This window comes from Narcine bancroftii, chromosome 1 (genome assembly GCF_036971445.1).
Source record: "Narcine bancroftii isolate sNarBan1 chromosome 1, sNarBan1.hap1, whole genome shotgun sequence".
Lineage (NCBI taxonomy): Eukaryota > Metazoa > Chordata > Chondrichthyes > Torpediniformes > Narcinidae > Narcine > Narcine bancroftii.
This window is the reverse complement of record NC_091469.1, coordinates 259072190-259094780: the sequence shown is the minus strand read 5'-3', so window position 1 is coordinate 259094780 and position 22591 is coordinate 259072190. Positions and strand designations below refer to the sequence as shown.

At 45.0% G+C, this 22591-nt stretch overlaps 1 protein-coding gene across 10 annotated transcripts in view; it reads right to left on the bottom strand.

The window, feature by feature from the left end:
- Positions 1 to 22591, bottom strand: part of LOC138742262 (N-acetyl-beta-glucosaminyl-glycoprotein 4-beta-N-acetylgalactosaminyltransferase 1-like) — a 710446-nt gene that overhangs the window by 535848 nt on the left and 152007 nt on the right. For 2 of the 10 annotated variants that reach the window (XM_069896424.1, XM_069896434.1), the window contains 2 exons: positions 7213 to 7374; positions 2964 to 3108 (listed from right to left, as the gene is read on the bottom strand). The exons of 4 other annotated variants lie outside the window; for them this stretch is intronic. In XM_069896424.1, the coding sequence (XP_069752525.1) occupies positions 2964 to 2973 (10 nt within the window). In that variant the 5' untranslated portion in view covers positions 2974 to 3108; positions 7213 to 7374. Of the gene's footprint in view, positions 1 to 2923; positions 3109 to 3189; positions 3268 to 3571; positions 3681 to 7212; positions 7375 to 22591 lie in introns of those variants that run through there. 4 more of the 10 variants (XM_069896459.1, XM_069896443.1, XM_069896450.1 and 1 more) reach the window with 4 other exon arrangements.

Here is a 22591-nt window from a genome sequence, read left to right as displayed (position 1 = left end):
TGCATCGGCCACCAACTTTCAGACTTCCTTTAACCATTTTCTACATCTGCCTGCACCGATCCAGCCAGTAGGTGGACAATTCCTTTCAGCAATTTCTCCTTTGGCTGAGTTTTTCTCTTTAAAAACAACCATCGGGTTTAAACTCATTCTGTCAGCCATGCAAGAAAGAACTACAGTAGGCCTACTTTTCTCACAACCACTGTTTTTTTCTCCTTTTTGTGGTTCTCCGTTCGATTCTCTGGCATGTCGTGTCATTCATCTAAGTTCCCAATGCATGATAACTTGGAGCCTTCCTTCTTCCCATGTCTGAAATCAAACTGGTGAAACTGTAATATTTTACATCCGGATCAGCTTTTGTGAAACCTTAGCTCTCTGCCAAAGTGCTAAGTCATTAACCGCATGCATGATCCAGCACTTGCCATGAAATTCAAGTCTTTTCTTCCTTGATTCCTTTCATGCATGGATTCGAATTGCACCACGAGTAATACATTTTCCGTCTTGACGATTTTCAATCATCCACTCAGCGACGTGCTTTTTTTCTCCCCCAATTGTGGCCGCTTGCTATGTTTACCTCTGGCAGCATACTTTATTTTCGGCACTGTCTGAAGTTTGTTTGATATCTTTCTCCAGTCGTTCACAAGTTCCTCCGACACACAAATTCCTCTTCCTGCAACACAGTTGTTTGTCTTCAGCAATATTGATAACTTTTAGCTTAAATGCTGCTGCGTACTTGTTGTTTCTTTTCTGAAACAAAACGGAGGCAAACCACGAGCGCTGTCTGCAAGTTGAGCTGCAAAAAGCTGATGCTTTTTTATATTTCCGTGCCAATTTTTTTTACACGCAATGTCTAGAAAATAAGCTATTTTGGGGCCAAAAATTAGGTGGTCGAATTTTGCACATGATATATGGAAAATATGTGATTTTTAGGCCAAAAGGAGGGTCAACATTTACACAGGATCCACTATTACATATATATATCTCTCCAGACCACCCATGTTTAGACTATTAATTTATTTTATTTTTTACTATCATCCCCTGTGTACCCATGATAGACCGATAATTTTTTAAAAATCCATCTTCCCTAGAAACTTGTCCAGGCATGCTTCCCAGGTTCTTGATATTCTTCCTAAAGTATGGTGCACAGAACGGAAGAGAATATTGCATAAGAGACCTTAAAATCAGGACCTCTCTGCTTTTGTCCTGCTATCCTATTAATAATGCCATGTACTTTGTTATCAGTATTGTCATTGAATCCATCATATCAATGACTACATAAATACTAAGGTTTATTTGTTCCAGCATCCACATTAAATGGTATCAAATGCTTACATTCACCATTCCTGCTACCAAAAGGTACCAATGAACATTTCCCCTGCTCATTCCGTTAGCATGCACCCATTTGAGGTCTCTTACTGCTTGCCTGCAGAGTTCTGAATTTTGAATCATCTGTAAATTTGAAATTGTAAATCAAGTCCAGGGCATTAACCAAAAAGCAGGTCAGCATCAGAATGTATAATTGGGGGGGGGCAAAAACTGAGGTTCGAAGACTCTCTCAGGGAGTTTGCTTTAACGTCATGGACCTCGGTGTGACGCACTTCCCCCTCCCTCCAATGTATCACACAGACCCTCATGCTTATATCACGAGGTGCGGGTGGGGGGGGGGGCACAATACCTCATTTGGAGGAGCAATGCCCATGCATGCCCCCTCCTCCTGGTGCCAGCCATGCCATAAAGAGCAGTGCCATTGACTGGGAACCATGACTGTTGATATTACCATCAGTAACCCTAAAAGAATGAAGTTGAATGAACTGATAGGCTTTTATTAACTTTAGAACAAAAGCACATCCATGCTGCTCGACTGTTCTGCATTGGGAAGGGGGCTGTGGAATATTCTGGAGCCTGTGGGAGGAACCACAGGTACAGTCAGCCAATGGGTGTGTCCAAACAGACAAATATATACATACAGCAGTTTATCACAACTGTACACTTCAAATCCACTCACTAGTACTCTGAACATTCGGATTGGTAACCAGTTCTACCTGTTTAATACTACATGCTTTAAGTTTGCCACCAAGTATATTAACTCACTCTGTGTGGGAACTGTATACTCAATCTCAAGCAGCCTTTCTTTATCATACCTCTCGACAACAATCACATAGGCTAATCACACACATGATTTTTGGCAAATCTGAGTCACCTGATATTTAGTCACATGCACTTTTGCAAACACCAGAAAATCATCTCCTGGGTGATTGTTTCTACAGGTGACCTTAGACCATGGTTCTCAACCTTTTTCTTTCCACTCACTTGCCACTTTAAGCATTCCCTTTGCCATAGGTGCTCTGTGATTACTAAGGGATTGCTTAAGATGGTCTGTGGGTGGGAAGAAAAAGTTTGAAAACCACTGTTTTAATTGTATCTTATTGACTCGTTATGTGCATGGTTTCATAACTCCATAGGAAATGGGCCAATGACAATTTTTCTCAAGCAAAATGTTTCAGTAACAATTGAGTCTAGAGCAGTGATTTTCATCCTTCCCCTCCCACTCACATACCACCTTAAGAAATCCCTTACTAATCACAGAGCACCAATGGCAGAGAGATTACTTAAAGTGGTATATGAGTGGAAAGAAAATGGTTGAGAACCACTGGACTAGATTCTCTGGTATGAAACTGCTGGCTTTCTCCCCTATTCCTGGTCTTTGTCACTGTAAATATTGAGGAAGTTACTTCTTGTATACAAGGCAAAGCTAGTGATGAGTTTGGCTGAACCATAAAACTTGGTGGGAAAATGGAGTCTGCCACCATCTCGCTCATTTGCCTTCATTACTTTTCACCTGAGATTATACCCCTTGAATCCCTTCTTAATTATCATGGGTGTGCCTAATTTATCTTGTTCCCGATTCCAGGTCACGCCTTCTTACCTGACAATTGAACTGTGTTAATCGAGTGCAATACATTTACCCTGATGCATGAGTGAGTAGACCCACTTGCAAGATGCCTTTCAAGAGTGTTACTGTCATCGTCAGATACTTGACAAACTTAATGATTTGTTTGCCAGCATAAATGTGAAGACGCTCTACTTTACTCTCTTCAGTGAAACTGGCTCCTGAAAGAAGCACAAATTAGTGTAAAAAGGTAGGGCATTAAAAATAAACGTACTGAAATAAAATCGCCCACTATCACATACCTGTATCTCTTCACTTAGAAACCAAAGAATAATATTAACGTGGCTCATATTAAATAGCAAAGGATCTTCCTAATCTTGGGTTAACATCAATTCAGACTGTATCTGAAACCACACCATCAAAATATTATGACAATTGATACTGCTTCGATTAATGAAATTACCCCCTTTTCATTTTCCTATCCATTCTGAGTACCAAAAGAATCATTATTTATATGCAGACTCCATTACTATGGCCATTCACTCCACAAAATATCCCCTTTAAAAGCCTACATCTAAACCCCACTGCCAAAGCCAGGTCAATTGATCAAATGAACAACAGAGTTCATCAGAGACAGTAGCCTCAGTGAGTAATCAATTAACACTTTCCTGACAGGTTTAGTACCTTCTACATGATTCGATGAGAAAAAAAACAAGGTGACATCAAAGAAAGCCTCGTCTTCCGTGAAGAAGAGACACCCTGCATAGCCATGGCTAAGGTGGTTAAGATCCTTTCCAGTGTGAACCTATACAAAGCAGCAGGTGCAGATACCAAGCTGGTCGTGTGCTGAAGGACTGTGTGACCCAGCTGACAGAGGTCATAATGGACAGCTCCAGCATCTCACTACAGCAGTCCACTGTCTCCACAGGTTTCAAGGCAGGCACTGTCATCACACTGTCCAAGAAAGTAACGGTAAACAGACTAAATGACCACTACCCAGTGGCTCCTTGAGCAGCAGGTGAAGGGAATACATCAAAGTGCACCTTCCAGCGACATTGCACTTGTTCCAGTTTGTCTACCGTCCAAACTGGTCCACAGATTATGCAATAACTTTGAACCTCCGCTACTTCCTGACCCACCGAGAGAATGATGCCTTCTATGTCAGGTTGTTTTATATTGACTTCAGCTCGGCATTTAACATGATCGTAACCTCAGAGGCTGGTGGATAAACTGTCCTAGCTGCAAGGCAACACCCTCTCTGCACCCGGATTGTGGTCTTCTTTATGGAAAGACCACAGTCTGCCTGTAGGTTGGCAGCAAAACCTCAAGCCCCATCACACCTCAGAGCTGTGTGCTCTGTCCACGCTCCTGACTAATGAATGCTTTCCCAGATTCAGTTCCAACACAATCATCAAATCTGTGAATGATACAACGGTAGCTGGTCTCATCAGCAACGATGATGAGTTGGATTACAGGGAGGAGGTTGAATGGCTCGTAAACTGGTGCGAGAACAACAACCTGTGTCTCAATGCGGAAAGACAAAGGAGGTGATTGTGAACTTCAGGAGAACAAATATCTACCATTTTCCGCTACACATGAATGATATTAATGCAGATTGAACAAAGTTCCTTGGTGTGCATATAAAGAATGACCTATCCTGGGCTTAACAACACCCCATCATTAATCAGGAAGGCTCAAAACTAGAGGCTGAGGAGGGCAAGGCTACCGGGCCTCTGTCTTGATACACAATTGAGAGTGTCCTGTCTGGCTGCAATATTATGTGTTATGGTGCTGTAAAGCATCAGACCAGATATCGGCACAGAACTTCCTTTCCTCCACAAGGAGCACTGTCTAAATAGGGCTCAAGGAATTCTAGAAGACCCTTTCCATCCGGCATCTTCAACCTACTACAATCAAAGAAAAAGGTATAGAAGCATAAAAATCAGGACTGTCAGGCTGGGGAATAGCTCCTTCCCACGGGTAGTAAGAATGAAGAACGGTATCCTGCAACCATGAAAATTATCCCAAATATATAAATAAATAAAAAATAGAAAGATATCTTATTTATGTATTTTCTAATTTTTTAATTATTTATTTGATCATTATGCATCATTGTGTGTTTTTGTGTGTGAACTATGGACAAGGGAGATGCTGTTTCATCGGGCTGTATATATACAGATGATTTAAAAAAACAACGAACTTGAATTAAGAATATAAAAAGTAGAGTCAGACCGACATTCAAAGAGAAAAGAAAGAATGAGAAAGAGGGAGCAAGAGACATGGAAAGAGAGGAATAGACACACAAAGGCTGAAAAAGGGACAAATATAGATGGACAGAATGAAAGCAAGAGAGAGAGAAAAAGACAGATGTAGAGGTGGAGACAGTGAAGAGACATAAAGACAGAAATAGTGAGAGAAATAGTTGGAGGGAGAAGGAGAGACTGAAACAGAGAGTGTCAGACAGAAAGGACAGAGATGGACAAGAAGGAGTTACGAGTCAGCCTACAGGAAGGAGACTGAAGACTTGGCTGTTGGGTGCCATGACAACATCCTCACACTCAATGTCACCAAAACAAAGAGCTGATAGAGGACTTTCAGAAGGGAAAACCAGAGGTGTACGATGCAGGGATCAGAGATGGAGAAACTGGGAAAACCCTGGGAGTTACTACCTTGGAGGACCTTCAGAACATAGGACATAGGAGTAGAAATAGGTTATTCAGAACATTTGAGTCTACCCTGCCATTTAATCATGAGCTGATCCATTTTCCCAGTCAGCATGACTGCCCGGCCTTCTCCCCACAGCCTTTGATGCCCTGGCTAATCAAGAACCTATCAATCTCGGCCCTGAATACACCTAGTGATCTAGCCTCCACAACTGCTTGCAGACACAAATTCCACAGTTTAACCATTCTCTGGCTGAAGAAATTCCAACATATTCATTCTAAGTGGACACCCTACAACCTGAACTTGTGCCCTCTTGTCCTAGACTCTCCCACCATGGAAAATAACCTCTCTACATCTAATCTGTCCATGCCTTTCAATATTCAAAATGTTTCAATGAGATTCTCCTCATTCTCACAAATTCTAACGAATACAGGCCAAGAGCTGTCCAACACTCCTCATATGATAACCCTTTCATTCCCAGAATCATCCTCGTGAATCTCCTTTGAACCCTCTCCAACTTCAGCACATCTTTTCTTAAATGAAGAGCCCAAAATTGCTCACAATACTCCATGTGAGGTTTCACCAGTGCCTTATAAACCTTCACCATTACATCCCTGCTTTTATAATCTATTCTTCAAAATTATATTTCATTTACCTCTTCTTTGTTTATTTTCCTAATCTCCCCCAGTCCTTCTGCAGCTTTCATGTTTCCTTTACACTATCTGCAAACTCGGCCATTTATACTGTAATCCAAATCATTAAAATTTTGAAGAAGCATTACTTATCTTCTTTGATATTATTTTCTCGCTTATTTTCATCTTTTCCCTATTTGTGAGTTTTTTTTTTAGTTACCTTCTATAAGTTTTTTAAAACTTCCCCAATCCACTAATTTCTACTTCCTTGTATGCCCTCTCTTTTGCTTTCATGTTGGCTATGACTTCACTTGTCAGCCTCAGTGTGATATTTTTCCATTCAAATATTTGCTCTTTCTTTTTGATAGAATTTATCTTGCACCCCCAGTTACTGATAAATAGAAATTCTGCCTCGACTGCAGGAAAAAGAATCTCTGTGTTGTAAGTGATGGCATGAATGTACTCTGACAATAAATCCAAATTTGGAACTTTGGTGACTGTCTTCTTAAGGGTAATGTGCAAAGGGAGCGATACTCCAGTTGTTCAGAACAGATCTAACTGGGAGGGCTCCACTCACTGGTGGCCGAGCAGGGTCTTGGTGCTTGTTGGTGTGTTCTGGTGATGAGGCATTCTGCCAGATGATCTGCACAGTCTGCTCAGGCAACCACTTCATAGTAATCATCAAGCCCATGTTCCTCAGTGTCTGCAGGAAGTTCCGTGCTGATCAGCACCCATGTCTGATTGCCAGGCATTAAACATCTTTCAGGAGTAATGGGACAGGTGGTTCAACCAGTATATATCCACAAGAACCAGTCCTCAATCTACAACAAGGATAACTACATGAATAGGAACCATTATCTGCAATGGTAAAAAACAGCTGTTTTGTGTGTCTGATTTCCCAACAAAGTGCTATCATATGTCTGTCAAATCTGCTCCCATTGTGGACGTTTAATTCTCTGGAGCCATATGTCCAGACCAAGAATGTTGAAGTAAACTGTCACTGTGACTATTGAATCTGTATTTACTCACTGTTATCTTAACTCTTCGAGTATAAAATATTCAGTATACTGTTTGAGTTGAGAGAGATTCTCCAGAGCTTCTCCACTGTGTGTCAGAGAGGGATGTTTTCCAGAATGTTTTTGCTGAATAAAGACCCTTTACATCTATGTGGATCTTTCACAAGCACAACACCTAAAAGAGAAAGAAAAAGAGAGAGAGAGTGTGTGTGCCTTCAATGCCCCAATCTCCTACTCATTCCCTCGGAAGCTGGGTCTCTGACCAACCTGCCATGTTCACCACAAGTCCAAGCTCTAACTAATTTTGTCCAGAGGCTCGGACATGGTCTCACATAAGTTCTTCTTATTCTTGTTCTCTCTGTCAGAACACTTCTGAATTTGAAAGGTCATTTACTGTTTCATCTTGCTTAAAAAGTGATACAGTCCCTTTGGTTTGTATTTCTTTCTTCTCAACGTGAGTTAGAAAAAAACAATTAAACTTAACAAGCATAACCTAAAAGTAGCAGTGGCATGTAATAGCCATTTAATTTCATATATAAATCCTGTGTATTATGTAGCCTTAATATGCGTATTAATTCATTGTTTAGGATTTGAATGTCACTCGAAAGGCCAACAGTAATAGCCCATGCCTAATTATCCTTGAGAAAGTGGTGCCAAACAAACCTCTTCAACCATTGCAGTCTTTCGACTGAAGATAATCCCATCCTGCTACTTGGGTAAGGAATTTCAGGATTCATACCCAGTAATGAAGATACATTTCTGAGGACAGCGCTCCCATCAGCTGCTCTACGCCCACTGCGATTGCATTGCAGCCACCCTTCTCGCCACAGCGCTGCCTTGCATGCGCGACTCCCCGCGAGGCACGGTGGTTGAAAACAGAGCTTGGCTGATACCAGACGCCACTACTCGAAGCTCCCATTGTACATAGAGTTTAACAGTAAGGCGTTGACCAAGGTTACCACTTGTGTTGTCTGCTTATTCGGTGCAATAACCATTTCCAAGCCAGATCAGGTCATTTTCTCCAGTACCAGATGCCTTTGTTCTTCTTGATGGAAGTTGTGGTGCTGTTGGAGTAATTTGAGCAAGCAAATATCATGGACACACTACAATCAGTGGCGGATGGAATAAATGGAATGCTGGATGGAATACCCATCAAGCAGGCAATTTTTTCCTGGATGGTGCGAGCTTCTTCAATGCTGTTGGTGGTGCCCTTTACCAGGCTAGAGGAGAGGGTTTCATCACACTGCCTCTGGGACAGTGGAAAATCAGAAGGTGAGCTACTTGCCAAATAATACCCGTGACTTGTTTTTGAAGTGATAGTGGGTGATCTAGGAGAATTTCTGGTCAATAGGTAACAGCCGGGATGTCGACGGTACGACACTAGGCAATAACAAAGCCAATACCGGGTTATTGCTCTTTCACTGGAGATGCCCTTTGGCTGCTTGTTTTTAGTGGTTTTAATGTTGCTTTTCACTCATCAGCCCTTGCCTGAATGTTCTCCAGGTCTCTCTGCAGACAGGCATGGGTTTTGTTTAACGGGAAGCAACAAATGTAGTTGAGCAATCATTTGCCAACATTTCAAGTTTTGCTTTTTGTTAATTTTAAGCTGTCTTAATGGCATCTCACAGTCAAAGGAAATATGTAAATTTCAGAGAAATGCATTTAATAACCATTTTAGATGCTGACCAGTGTTAGTTATCAATCTCAAAAACATAAAGTGATGGTAATTTTTAAAATTAATGTACAGGGTTGTGCAGCGTTCCGGCTCGACATTCACACTGGACATTGGCGGGAGCTGTTTACCATAGACAGGCTGAAGCACACCTCAATCCCACCGAGCCCATGGTCATTGCTCAGCCCAAGAAGTGAGGCCACTCAGCGACAAAGGACATTGGTGCCAATTCTGGGAGGGGGGGGGGGGGCTGTGTGGCGGCTCACCACGAGGGAAGCAAACCGGCGCCACTTGTAAGCCACAAGACGGGGCAGCCGGCCAAAATGGCGCCATTGGGGGTTTTCCTTTCCTCCCAGCACGGGGCTCATAAGCCCGCGCTGGGGGACCACGTGAAGCCCGGGTGATGTCAGTGCCCTCCAGCGCGGTTCTCAGCCTGGTTCGTCCGGGCTGGGAGTATAAGTACAGCCCAGCAGCCTGCAATAAACCAGTCTGCTCACTGAGCTCAACCCGTCTGGTTGTGTGTGTTCTTTCAGGAGCAGGTGTAGCTGCCGCTACAATTGGTGACCCCGACTGGTTCAAATGTCTTTGAACCCATCAGGAGCCTGGGATCAGCGCTATAGCCGTGAAACTGCCTGAATTCTGGGTTCAGGAGCCAGAAACCTGGTTCAACCACGCAGAGGTTCAGTTTCACCTCCGCCAGATTTCGTCCAACACGACCAAATTCTACCATGAGGTCGCTGCCCTGGACCAGGACACCACCAGACGCATGCTGCACCTCGTTCAGCACCCACCCGCCGAAGACAAATACGAGACCATCAAGTGAATGCTTACCAGATCCCTCGGACTATCCAGGCACCAACGTGCTGCTCGGATCCTGCACCTAGACGCCCTGGGGAACAGGTCCACGATTGTCCTGATGGACGAGATGCTCACATTCATGGCTGATCACATCAACTGCCCACTCTTCTAGCTCATTTTCCTTGACCATATCCCTGGGGACATCTGGCTGCTGCTGCTCCAGGAGAGCATCACCGACCTGAGGAATGTCACCCAGAAGGGCCAAGACCTATGGCTCACACGATTCCCAGAGGGCTCAGCAGCCCAGCAGGTCACAAGGCACGTGCTCGACCATACCAAGCCTGCCCCTAGCGCTGTGGTAGAGCATCCGGCCCCTGCAGGGGCCCCCAAGAGCATAACCAAGGCCACAGTATCCGCTCCAGGGCTCTGCTTCTACCACCAGCACTGGAGAGCCAAGGCTTGGAAGTGTCGTCAGCCCTGTTCGTTCCAGGGAAACGAGCAGGCCGGCCGCTGTTAATGGCTGCGGTGGCTGTCCAAGCACACAGCCTCCTCTACCTGTGAGACTCAGTCAACAGTCGGCGGTTCCTCATTGACACTGGAACCCAGATCAGCGTCATCCCGGCCATGGCCATTGAGTCCAGGTACCGACCTCGTGGACCTCCCTTCCATGCGGCCAATGCAATAGAAATCCGGACGTATGGAGACAAGACAGTCCATTTCCAGATCAGCCAACTAAATTTTGCGTGGAGGTTCACCATCTCGTCCCTTCCGACCGCCATCCAGGGTGCAGACTTCCTCCTCGTACACGGGCTTCTGGTGGACATTCGAGGTAGGCGCCTGGTGGATGCCTGTACCTTCTAGGCTGTTCATCTCAACGCCTCCCACTCGGAGCAACCATAGATGGCCACGATCAGCATGCCCAGAGGCGAGTTTCAGTGAATCCTGGACAAGTTCCCGACATTTTTCAAGCCACAATTCTCTGTTGCCTCGCCGCGCCAAGGGGTGTTCCACCACATCCCCACCCAGGGCCCACCAGTTTACGCCAAGGCACGCCAGCTCCTACCTGACAAGCTCCAGGTGGCGAAGGAGTTTTTGCACCTGTTGGAACTGGGGATCATTCAGTGGTCTGACAGCCCATGGGCCTCACTATTCCACCTGGTCCTGAAAGCCTCCGGCAGCTGGTGTCCCTGCGGAGTCTATCGACGGCTCAACAAGGCAACAGTTCCTGACCGTTACCCCATCCCTCACATCCAAGACTTTACAGCCAACCTGCAAGGTGCGAGGGTTTTCTCCAAGGTTGAGCTGATGCATGGATATCACCAGATCCTGGTGCACCCTGAGGACATACCCAAGACGGCCATCATCACCCACTTTGGTTTGTCCGAATTCCTGCACATGCCATTCAGGCTCAAGAACGCTGCTCAGACCTTCCAGCGCCTCATGGACTCTGTGGACAGGGACTTGGATTTTGTCTTTATTTATTTGGACGACATCCTCATTGCCAGCAAGGACTGGGGGCAACACAAGGTACCCCTTTGCGCCCTTTTCTCCCAGCTGGCCGACTTCGGCCCTACCATCAACCCGTCCAAGTGCCCATTCGGGAAAGAGTCCATGCAGTTCCTGGGCCATACCATCACGGCCGAAGGAGCCACGCCCACCCCTGCAAAGGTCGCCTCTATCAGGGAGTTCCCATGCCCAGACAGCCTCAAGGGGCTGCAGGAGTTCGTAGGTAATGTCAACTTTTACAACCGCTTCATCCCAGAAGTTCCAGTGTCATCATGCAGTCGCTATTCGCCCTCATTGCAGCCAAGCACAAAACACTTGCTTGGACCCCAGAAGCCTGCACCGCATTCGAGGCCACCAAGGATGCCCTCGCTAAGGCCAACATGCTCGCCCACCCGCACACTGACATGCATACGGCACTCTCTGTCGATGCCTCTGCCATAGCCATCGGTGCCATCCTGGAGCAACAGGTGAATGGACATTGGAAGCTGCTGGCATTCTTCAGCCGCCTGCTCCGCCCGCTGGAACACAAGTATAGTGTCTTCGACCGTCAGTTACTGGGAATGTACCTGGTGGTGCGGCATTTCCACTATTTTTTGGAGGGCAGGACTTTTACCAACTTCACCAACCACAAACCACTCACCCAGGTGCTCGCGATGGCAAAAGATCCCTGGTCGGCCCGCCAGCAGTGTCACCTCTCCTTCGTGTCGGAGTTTACCACCGACATTCAGCACAAGGTGAGGAAGGACAATGTGATTGCCGATGCACTCTCGCGACCGGCCATCTGCGCGCTGATGCCCAGCCTCGACTTCGACCAGCTCGCCTGGGACCAGAAGTCTGATGAGGAGACGAGGGCCTTCAAGACCGCCATCACTGGCCTGAGGTTCCCAGATCTCCCGACTCTGAGCGGCGAAGGCACCATCCTGTGCGATATCTCCAGGGGCACCCCGCGATCAGTGATTCCCCAGCAGTGGTGCAGGCAGGTCTTCCGTCACATCCACGACGTTTCACATCCGTCCATCAGGTCCATCAGGCAGAACGGTTCATACGGCATGAGCTGCGGAAGCAGATCGCGGGCTGGGCCAGAACATGCACCCATTGCCAGATGTCCAAGGTGCACAGGAACACCAGGGCGCCTGTACAGGAGTTCGAGAATGCCCAGGAACAGTTTAGCCACATTCACATGGACATTGTCGGGTCCTTACCCGTTTCCCAGGGCAACCGTTACCTGTTTACGATGGTGGACTGCACCACTTGCTGCCCGAGGCGATCCTGTAGACAGATGTCTCCAGCGATTCCTGCTCCCGAGCACTGTTGCATGGTTAGGTCACCTGGTTCAGTGTCCTGACTCGCCTCACCAGCGATCAGGGCATCCAGTTCACATCAGCCTGTGAGCACAGCTCGCCAACAGGTTGGGGATCCAGCTACACCGCACCACGGCATACCACCTGCAGGCCAATTGACTGGTCGAATGTCTGCACCACCACGTTAAGTCAGCACTCATGGCCTGCCTCATCGGTCCCGAGTGGGCAGACGAACTGCATCCCCTCCACTCCCAAGGAAGATCTGCTGGCATCATCAGCTGAGCTGGTCTATGGTGCGCAGCTGGCACTACTTGGTGAGTTCGTCAACACACCTCACAATCCTCAGCGGTCACCGAACAAACTACTTCCTCACTTCAGCACACGCTTGGACTCGTTCGAACCCCCACTGCTGCCCAGGCATGGCACCCACCCATCTCACGTTTCCGGTGAACTGCTTTCCATGGAGTACGTTTTCGTTCAGCAGGGCCAGACCACGGCACCTCTGCAGCAACCGTACGAGGGGCTTTACAGGGTTGTACAATGTTCCGGCTCTACGTTCATGCTGGACATTGGCAGCAGGCGGGAGCTGTTTACCGTGGACAGGCTGAAGCCAGCACACCTCAATCCCACCGAGCCTGTGGTCATAGCCTAGCCCAAGAAGCGAGGCCACCCGGCAAAAAAGGACGTTGGCGCCGGTTCTGTGGGGGGCTGTGTGGCGGCTCACCACTAGGCAGGTGAATCGGCCCCGCTTGTAAGCCACGCGGCACGGCAGCCAGCCAGAATGACACCGTCGGGGGTTTTTCCTTTCTCCAAGACCCTGCACAGATCACGTGATGCCCGGGTGACGTCAGCCCCCTCCAGCAGAGTTCTCAGCCAGGTCCAGGCTGGGAGTATAAGTGCAGCCCAGCAGCCTGCAATAAACTAGTCTGCTCCCTGAGGTGAACCCATCTGATTGTGTGTGTTCTTTCAGGATCTGTGTAGCTGCCACTACAGTGGTGGAATTCTGGCCATATAGGTTCGACCTGACCTGTAGTGCTCTGTATCTGGATCCTGGTTTCTCCCACATGTCACATTCACTTTGTCCATCTCTAGCAACACTTTCACCCTCTCAATCCCACTGCATTCATCTCAGGATACAAACCTTCAACAGGAATTTTTTATAAACCACCCAACTCCCTCCTACTCTTTTGTTCAGATGCATGCCGATATTTTTCCATAACTTGATGAAGGGCTCAGGCCTGAAACATCGGTTATGTATTTTCACTTTGACGATATAAAGGACACTGCTGGACCTGCTGTGTTTCTCCAGCTTGGTGATTTTACTTATCCCATAGTTACCTCAACAGCACCTCTTCCCTCACCTATAATGATTCCATTCCTTTCTCGCAATTCTTTCGTCTCCATTGAATCTGCTCCCAGGACAAGACCATCTGAGATGTCCTCCTTCCTCAAAAGGCATGTCTTCCCCTCCACTACATCAACTTGTCCCTGAGCCACACATCTGCCCAGACCCTCTCCGCCACCAAGTGCAAAAAGAACAGAATTCCCCTTGTCCTCACTACCAGCTTCCACATCCGACTGTAGTTTCTACCATCTACAATGTGATCCCACTACCAGACACATCTTCTCCTCTCCGCCTTCCGTGGGGAACGCTCCCTCCATAACTCCCCTGTCCAGTCATCCCTTCTCACTCATTGCTCACTTGGTATGTACCGCTGTGAGTGCAAGAAATGCTACACATCTGCCCACACCACCTCCATCACCACCGTTTGGGTCCCAAACATCCTTCCAAGTGAAACAACACTTCACTTGTGAATCTGCAGGGGTGGTCTGCTGAATCCTGTGCTCTCGCTGTGGTCTTCTCTACATTGGAGAGGTTGGACACAGACTGGAATATGGCTTCATTGAGCATCTTTGTTCTGTCTCCCGTAGCCACCCCATTTCAATTCCCTGCCTCATTTCCAAGCCAACATATTCCTCCGTGGTCTCAAGCACTGCCAGACTGAAACCATCTCCAAATTGGAGGGTCTGGGCACCCACCAACCAGATGGCATTAACAGTGACTTCTCCGGTACCTATTAGCCACCCCCACACCCACCCCCTGTTCACTTCCCCCATCCCAATGATCCCCTAGCTCCGTCTCTCTCTTTCTCTTTCCATTCTGTCTCCTTTTCTCCGGATCTACTATTGCAGAGCCACACCCCTTCCCCAATCAATTCTCTCCTGTCCTCCAATCCATGTCTAATTATCTCTTTTTATCAGTGGGTTTGTGCTTCTTCCCCTGCCCTTTCCTCCCTCCTTCCCCAGCTGTTTTATTTAGATGCTTTCCTACTTTTTATTCATATGTTGAAGGGCTCAAGCCTGAAACATTGTTTATATATCTTTACCTCCTATTGGATGTTGTGCGACCTGCTGAGTTCCTCCAGCAATTTTGTGTTTTTACTACAATCATTGCGTCTGCAGACGTTCATGTTTCACCCCAGAGACGTGGGCTGGTAGGTTAACTGTGTCTCATGATGCTCAGATGCAGTGTTCAACGAACCCTGTGGTTCGTCTCCTACCCTGCACTGAATTAATGGCTCTCTGGACACCAGCTCCGAGGGGAATTCCTGGTGAAGTTCCCGAGACATGCATCTCAAATGTTGGCACTCCAGAGACATGGGTTGGTAGGTTCATTGTGTCACATTGTGCTCAAAGGCATTTCTCCTAATGTGAGTGGTAGAATCATGGAGAATGGTTGGAGAATAAAACGGGACGAATGTAAAGAAGATCTTGATGGACTTGATATGCCAAAGACCCTATTTTCAAACACTGTGGATTCATGTCTCTTATTTTGTTGGCCACTAGTTATTGGGAAGCTAATAAAAAGCTAATGACTTCACTTCACCTCACAGGAGGGTGAAATCCATGATACAGTTCCTATACACTGAGAGACTTGCTAAGAAATCTGAATTCTAAAAGAATAAATGGGGGATTGAATCAGTCTCCTGCCAGTCTCTCAAGCAACAAGTGACTTTTAAATCAACAAAGCATCAGAAGTCTGCATATTGACTAAATATATTTGTATTTACTTTCTCTCCTGATGATAGTTATCTAAGAAAAGTCACAGTTCCTGGTCTCAGTTGGCAATGACAAATGGTGGAAGCCAGGAACAGGAACTTCAGCCGGAATTCCCCTCAGTGCTGGTGTCTGGAGAACAAATTAATTCAGCGCAGGTAAGGAGATGAACCTGAGGGGAGGTTGAACAATGCATCGGAGAATCATGTGACATTTGTCTCCCCAATTACCCTTTCCCACCCACAGCTTCCAGAGTGAACTCTTTTCAGAATCAGAATCAGGATTTGTTGTCATGAACAAGTCAAGAAATTCGGTGTTTTGCAACAGCATCATGATGCAGACATTCATATTATAACCATCTTACAACATTACTGTATTAAAAAGATAACAATAATAGTGTATGAAAAGTAAGACAGTGTTTTATTGTTCATTGATTATTCAGGAATCTGTGGCAGCGGGGAAGAAGCTGTCTTCATGCCACTGATTGCTCATCTTTAGGTTCCTGTACATTTTCCCCGAAGGTAGCAGAGTGTGGCCTGGTGGTGGTGGGGGAGGGGGTATCTTTGACTATAGAGGCTTCTTTTTTAAGCCTCGTGTAGATGTCCTCGATGGAGTGAAGTCTGGTGCCTGTGATGTTGCAGGCTGAGTTAACAACCATCTGGAGTTTATTCTTGGCCTGAGAGTTGGTGCATCTGTACCAGAGAGTGATGCAATCAGCCGGAATGCTCTCCATGGCACACCTGTAGAAGTTTACGAGCCTTCGGATACATATCGAATCTCCTCAGACATCTCACAAAGTATAGCTACTGGGGAGCTTTCTTAGTGATTGCATCAATGTGGAGACTCCAGCACAGATCCTCAGAGATGTTGACACCAGGAATTTGAAGTTCTTGACCCTCTCCATTACTAAGCCCTTGATGAGGAGTGGGTTATGTTCCCCTGACTTTATCCTGAAGTTCACAATCATCTCCTTGGTTTTGCTGACGTTGAGTGCAAGGTTGTTGTCGTGACACCATTCAATGAGCTAATCTATCTCCCTCCTGTACGCTTTCTCGTTGCCGTAGGTGATTCATCCGACAACTGTGGTGTCATTGGCAAACTTCTAGATAGCATGGAATTGTGCCTGGCAACACAGTCGTGGGTGTATAATGAGTAGAGCAGTGGGCTAAGCATGCATCCTTGGGGAGTGCCTGTGTTGATGATCAGTGAGGAGGAGACGTTGTTTCCAATTCGTACTGACAATGGCCTTCTGATGAGAAAGTCAAGGATCCAGTTGCAGAGGGGGGTACAGAGGCCTAGAGTTTGTAGCTCCTTAACCAGCACTGAGGGAATAATGGTATTGAAGGCCAAGCTGTAGTCAATGAAGTGCAGTCGTCTGTATGGATTGCTGTTTTCGAGGTAATCCAGATCTGAGTGGAGAGGCAGCGATATTGCATCTGTTGTGGAGCGATTGTGATGATAGACAAATTGCAGTGGGTACAGATCTTTGCTTAGGTACATGTTAATTTTGCGTCTCATAGCATTTCATCACAGTAGAAGTTAATGCTATTGGGCAGTAGTCGTTGAGGCTGTTCACACTACCCTTCTTGGGTAGTGAGATGATTGATGCCCTTCTTACATTCTTACATGGAGGGGAGGGGGTGGTGGGGAAAAGGGGGAAATCAACACAGAATCGAGAGATATAAATGGAGACCAAGCCAAAGAAGAGACTGAGGAAAAAATCTTGACAAAGAAGTGGGGGTTTGGGTTCCAAACAAAGAGAGGGGAGGAGAGGCTGGAGAGAGAATTTATGATTGGACATCCTAAAATTGCTGAAGAGGGAGCAACAATTCATGGAACATTTATATGTCCCCCTTATAACATGAGATCATCAACAAATGTTGCAACGTGGTCACTTCGAAGGTGACCCAATGTTGCCCCAGGAACAACAGTGAATTATCAGAATACTAGAGATTGCCCTGCCTTTTCTTCCAAAAAAAAGAATGGGATTTTCTGTCATCTACCAGAATGGAGCTTCTGGTGGAACATGGTACTGTGGGCATGTCCGGTATGTCCTCACTGGGCTGGGCAGGCTGGCCCACCTTCTGTACCTATAGCCCCTCCCCATATGATCCTCTAATAAAGGCCGAGAGCCCTAGTCTCCGCCCTCATACCTGCCTTGGATGTGAGCCAGTAAGTATGTAGAGGCATGTCTTGGTTTTTTGATTAATAAAGCCTTTGACTTCTTGCTTCATGTCTGTGGGTGGTAATTGATTGCACTACAGAGCTCAGTTTAATTTCTCATCTGGGTGCCACCATAGCCCACACTAGTGTCAGCCAAGCAGTTTCTGAAGCGGGGCTTGCAAATTAGGACCCCACGAGGGGGAATTCAAAGGTCTGATCCCCTGAAACAGAGATCTTGGATTGCATTGCAGGCATAGAAAAGTGACAGACTTGGGGATTCTTAAAACTATGTAGAATATTAAAGATGCATGATAATTCCTAAATTGGGATGTTTGGTGACCGGGAACCAATGTAGGCAAGGATGAGGGGAATTAAGGGGAAAATGAACACTCAATGGGTCAGGCAACATCTATGGAGAGAAATGGACAAAACTTCCTCCAACAGTTTATTTTTTGCTCGATATTAAAGCAGCTGCGGTCTCCTGCATCACCACTTGTGGAAAGCAAAAGAAGAGGGCAGGAAATCAAGGGAATAATCACCATTTGAAACAATGAGAAAACACACAAATGCTGGAGTAACTCAGCAAGTCAAACAGTGCCTTTATATAGCAAAGGTGAAGATACATCGCAACGTTTCGGGCTGGAGCCATTTGCTATATAAAGGCACTGCTTGACGTGCTGAGTCTCTCCAAAATGTGTGTTTTTTTTCCACTTAACCACAGTGTCAACAGAATCCTGTGTTTTACCTGTGAATATATATTCATATATATTGGAGTTCCAGTGATACAGAAGATATGAAAATGGAAGAAAACATTAGCTATGATGGAATGCGATGATAAATTCAGTTAAAAGAGAATTAAGCTTTGAAGATTTGGAGACCCAGGCCTCGTGTGAGACAAATTGTGGGGATGATAAGGAATCACTCTGAAACATGAAGGGATTGTGGCAGGGGTCAGAACAAGCAGACTTACCAGTGGGAGAAATGAAAACCAATGCAACACTGGGAGTGGTAGAACTCCAGACATTTGTCAAGATAGCTCACAGAAAACTTGTCCCTAGTTTGCTTGACTGCCACAAGAAATGCCGTTATTTTGAAGAAAGCTCCAATGAAAAGTTAATGGATGCCACAATTTCTGCTTTTATTTCTGACGTCTGGCATCTGCTTTAATTTGTTCTGGTTCCCAAGATATAATCTGTTCCAGTCAATGTGTCATTCATTTCCAACTCTAACCCAGGATTCCTAGAGTCACCAGCTTGTGGAGAAGCACTTCATGCAGAATTTTTTATATGTGTTATCAGTTTCTCAATGCTCGTTTCTTTTGTAAAGTCATCACACTTGAAGTATGGTCCTTCAATAATGATGCTCTACAGAATATTTCAAGTTCTTTGTTACTGTATGTTTACTTACCAGCAATAATAGTGGCTGGTATTTCCTTGAGTTAGTCTTTAGGAGGGGAAAACCAGTGGTGGATGATCCATTAATCATCAGAGATGGAGATGGTGAGCAAATTTATATTTCCTGGGAGTCACCATCTCGGAGGACTTTTCCTGGACCTCACACATGAATGTCACCGTGAAGAAAGCACATTAGCGCCTCCACTTTCTCAAGAGTTTGTGGAGGTTTGGTATGACACCTTGGAAAACTTCGACACGTGCTGACCGGCTGCAACGCAGCCTGGTATGGGGGGGGGGGGGCACCAATATCTATGAGCGGAAAGCCCCTGCAAAAGGTCATGGACACATCAAAAGCAGAACTCTCCCCACCATGAAGAAAATCTACGTGGGAGAGCAGCAGCGATTATCAAGCATCCCCCTCACCCTGGACTTGCTCTGATCTGGTTGCTGCCGTCAGGAAAGCGGTACAGGTCCCACACGATTCGTGCCACCAGGTTCGAGATCAGTCAGCAACCCCTCCACCATCAGTCTCCTAAACAACAGACTCAATCAGAGACTCACTTAAGGACTCTAACCTTGCACATTATTTAGTATTGAATATTTATTTTCTGTATTCCCCAGATTGTTTACATTTCTCTATTTTATATAATTATCATTTTTTGAGTACAGTTTTTTGGCACTACTGATCATTAGAAATTCTGTTTGGCCCGTAGGGAAAAAAAATCTCAGGATTGTATATATGTACTCTGCCAATAAATCTGAACTTTGGACTTTTGAGATTTATTTTTGAGTATTTTCCTGTCCCCACAACAACTGAAAGGAAAGTGAGGCATCTTAAAATCCAACATTCATAATATTTGTCCTTTTACATCATTATCAAAGAAAATGCTCACTATTCAACAACTCTCACAGGTATGGTTGGCTCCAATGATCCATGATATGTCATTATGACATAAGATGTAGAGGGAGAGGATCCCAGGGCACTCTCTTCAGCCCTTAGAGACGGTCACAGTTACCCACAGCCTCATTTTCCATACATCTCTTACACGGCTCCCTTTCCTTCACAAGCATTTATTTAATTCCCTATAGAAAGTGATTTTGTTACCACCAAGTCCTGCTGCGCCCTTCCATCTCATAAGTTGGTAGTCCCCGACGTACAACCTATGCGGCTTACGGCCATCCGTACATGTGACTAATTTTTTAAAAAATAAAGAACATAAACATTACACTTCTGGGGTGAAGGTAGGGGCCTATCTATGGAAAATAGTGCTTATGTCAGTGGTGGCCAACCTCTCGCGAGAGCTGGCCTTGGTGGCCGCCATGTTGTATTTGATAAATGATAAAGCGGATACAGTGAATTTGTGACATGCGTCCACTTCAAGATACGACCGGTGGGTCAGAACAGATCACAGTTTTAAGTTGAGGACTACCTGCTTCTTAAACTTGCCACTCAACACTGTTTCCTTTATTAAGTCTTTTATACTTGTATAAATGCAATGCTCATCCGTGTGAAGACGATTTATTTCAATAAATAAATCCTTCAAAATGTTGGCAGGCTCCAGTAAATCTCCCTTTGACTCTCTCTGCTTTGCAACAACGGTCCCGGCTTCTCCACATAGCTTAATTGCTCTAGCTCTGAAAGCAAACTTTGTTGCTTGTAAATGGCTTCTGCGGAAGGGCTGAAGCCGGAAGATGAATCACTTTAGTGGAGGATTTGGGGAAGTAGTAAACATCAGCAGAAATCAGAAAAATTGTAACATTTGTGGCTCGACCATATTTTCCCCCTCCAACCACCATTCTCTGTAAGTGAAAAGGTCATTTCAACGACTCAAAAAAAATTATGTTTTAAACTCGCCCTCTTCCATTTTACAAGTGATTCAATCATCGTAAATCTTCAGATCTTTTAAATCTCATTCATTGAACACAATAAACTTTAACAGGATAGGGAAAAAAAAGCATTATTTTATTTTGTTGCTGATAATTGATCTATTCATCTTATTTTGGATATCAAAATTTAAAGACTATCAATTATTTAGTTAGAATATCAAAAGGTTGAATCTGTATCAAAAAGTTTTCCGATGAAAAGCTAATCCCAAATATGCAATGAAAATTATTGCAGTGGCTCTGAAAAAATTTTCAGACATAGCATTTCTAGATTAAATCTTCACCGAACTTTGTTCTGGTAGCTAAACACAGTAATGTAGCTTCTCTTAAAAATAACTGACAGAAATAGACCTGCAGGCATAATAAGGCCAGACAAACAGGCCAGTGTGCTTATCTAAGATCAGATACAGTCAGGGAAATGATACTTAACTGAATTATGGTGATATAGAGATGGAATTGATATGTGCCAGGGTATCAGTGCCTGGACAGTTCACTCTTTACAATTATCTGAGCTAAGTACAAGGTAGTAGATATGGCATTTTGATCCATTAATTTACACTCTCTCTTTTATTGGAAGTATTCAGCACAGAATAAAATTTATTTTCTTTTAGAAAGGTGAAAACAACGGACTCACAACAAAATCAGGGGACAAGCATGATCCTTGGAGCCCATTTTCTCTGCTATAGATGGCCCCCAAAATTCCACTACGGCACTCTCCGCACATACAAAATGAGATGGGCAAGTCACAAGATACCAATTTAAAGGTAAGACAGGTACACCCGCTTTACGAAATTAGAGCATTCCTAGGAAACCGTTCGTAAGCCGAAATGGCTTAAAGCGAAGACCCATTCACTATGATTGGAGGCTATTTTTGTAAAAGTGAAAACCCATTCAAAACCTTTCATGAAAGCAAATTTTCATAATTCGAGTATTCGTAATGCCTGAACTGGCATTATGAAGCTCAAAGCCGCAGGAAGGAACTTTTGAGATTATCCACCACCTGTAGTTAGTTTTTAATTGGCCATGAGGACAATGTTGCATGCTTTCTATACGTGCTTAAGGTTGATAAAGGCCACAGCAAGAGATGCATTTGTCAAAACACTTCTTGATGAACTTTTGTAGAAATCAGTTGCTTATGGACTTGGATGGATTAGGGATATTGAAAATGACTTATAAGTACCACGCACATATCCACTGAAATTCATACTTGCTGCAACCAAACAGGTACTTTGGTTTAAAAAATTCAACACCAATAGTATGCTTTAAATGACCCCAGTATGCATAAATATACCGCACCCTCCATAATGTTTGGGGCAAAGACACTTTTTTTCCTTTATTTTCCCGTATGCTCCACAGTTTTAAATTTGTAATCAAACAATTCACATGTAATTAAAGTCCACATTCCAGAGTTTATTCAAGGTTATTTGTAGACATTTTGGTTTGACCATGTAGAAATACTGCACTTTTTGATACATAGTCCCCTCATTTCAGGGCACCATAATGTTTGCAACATTTGGCTTCACAGGTGTTTATGGTTACTCAGGTATGTTTAATTCTTTTTAAACTTAAATTTTAAAATAATTTTTTTTAAATGATTATTGGTGCTAGATTTGCTTG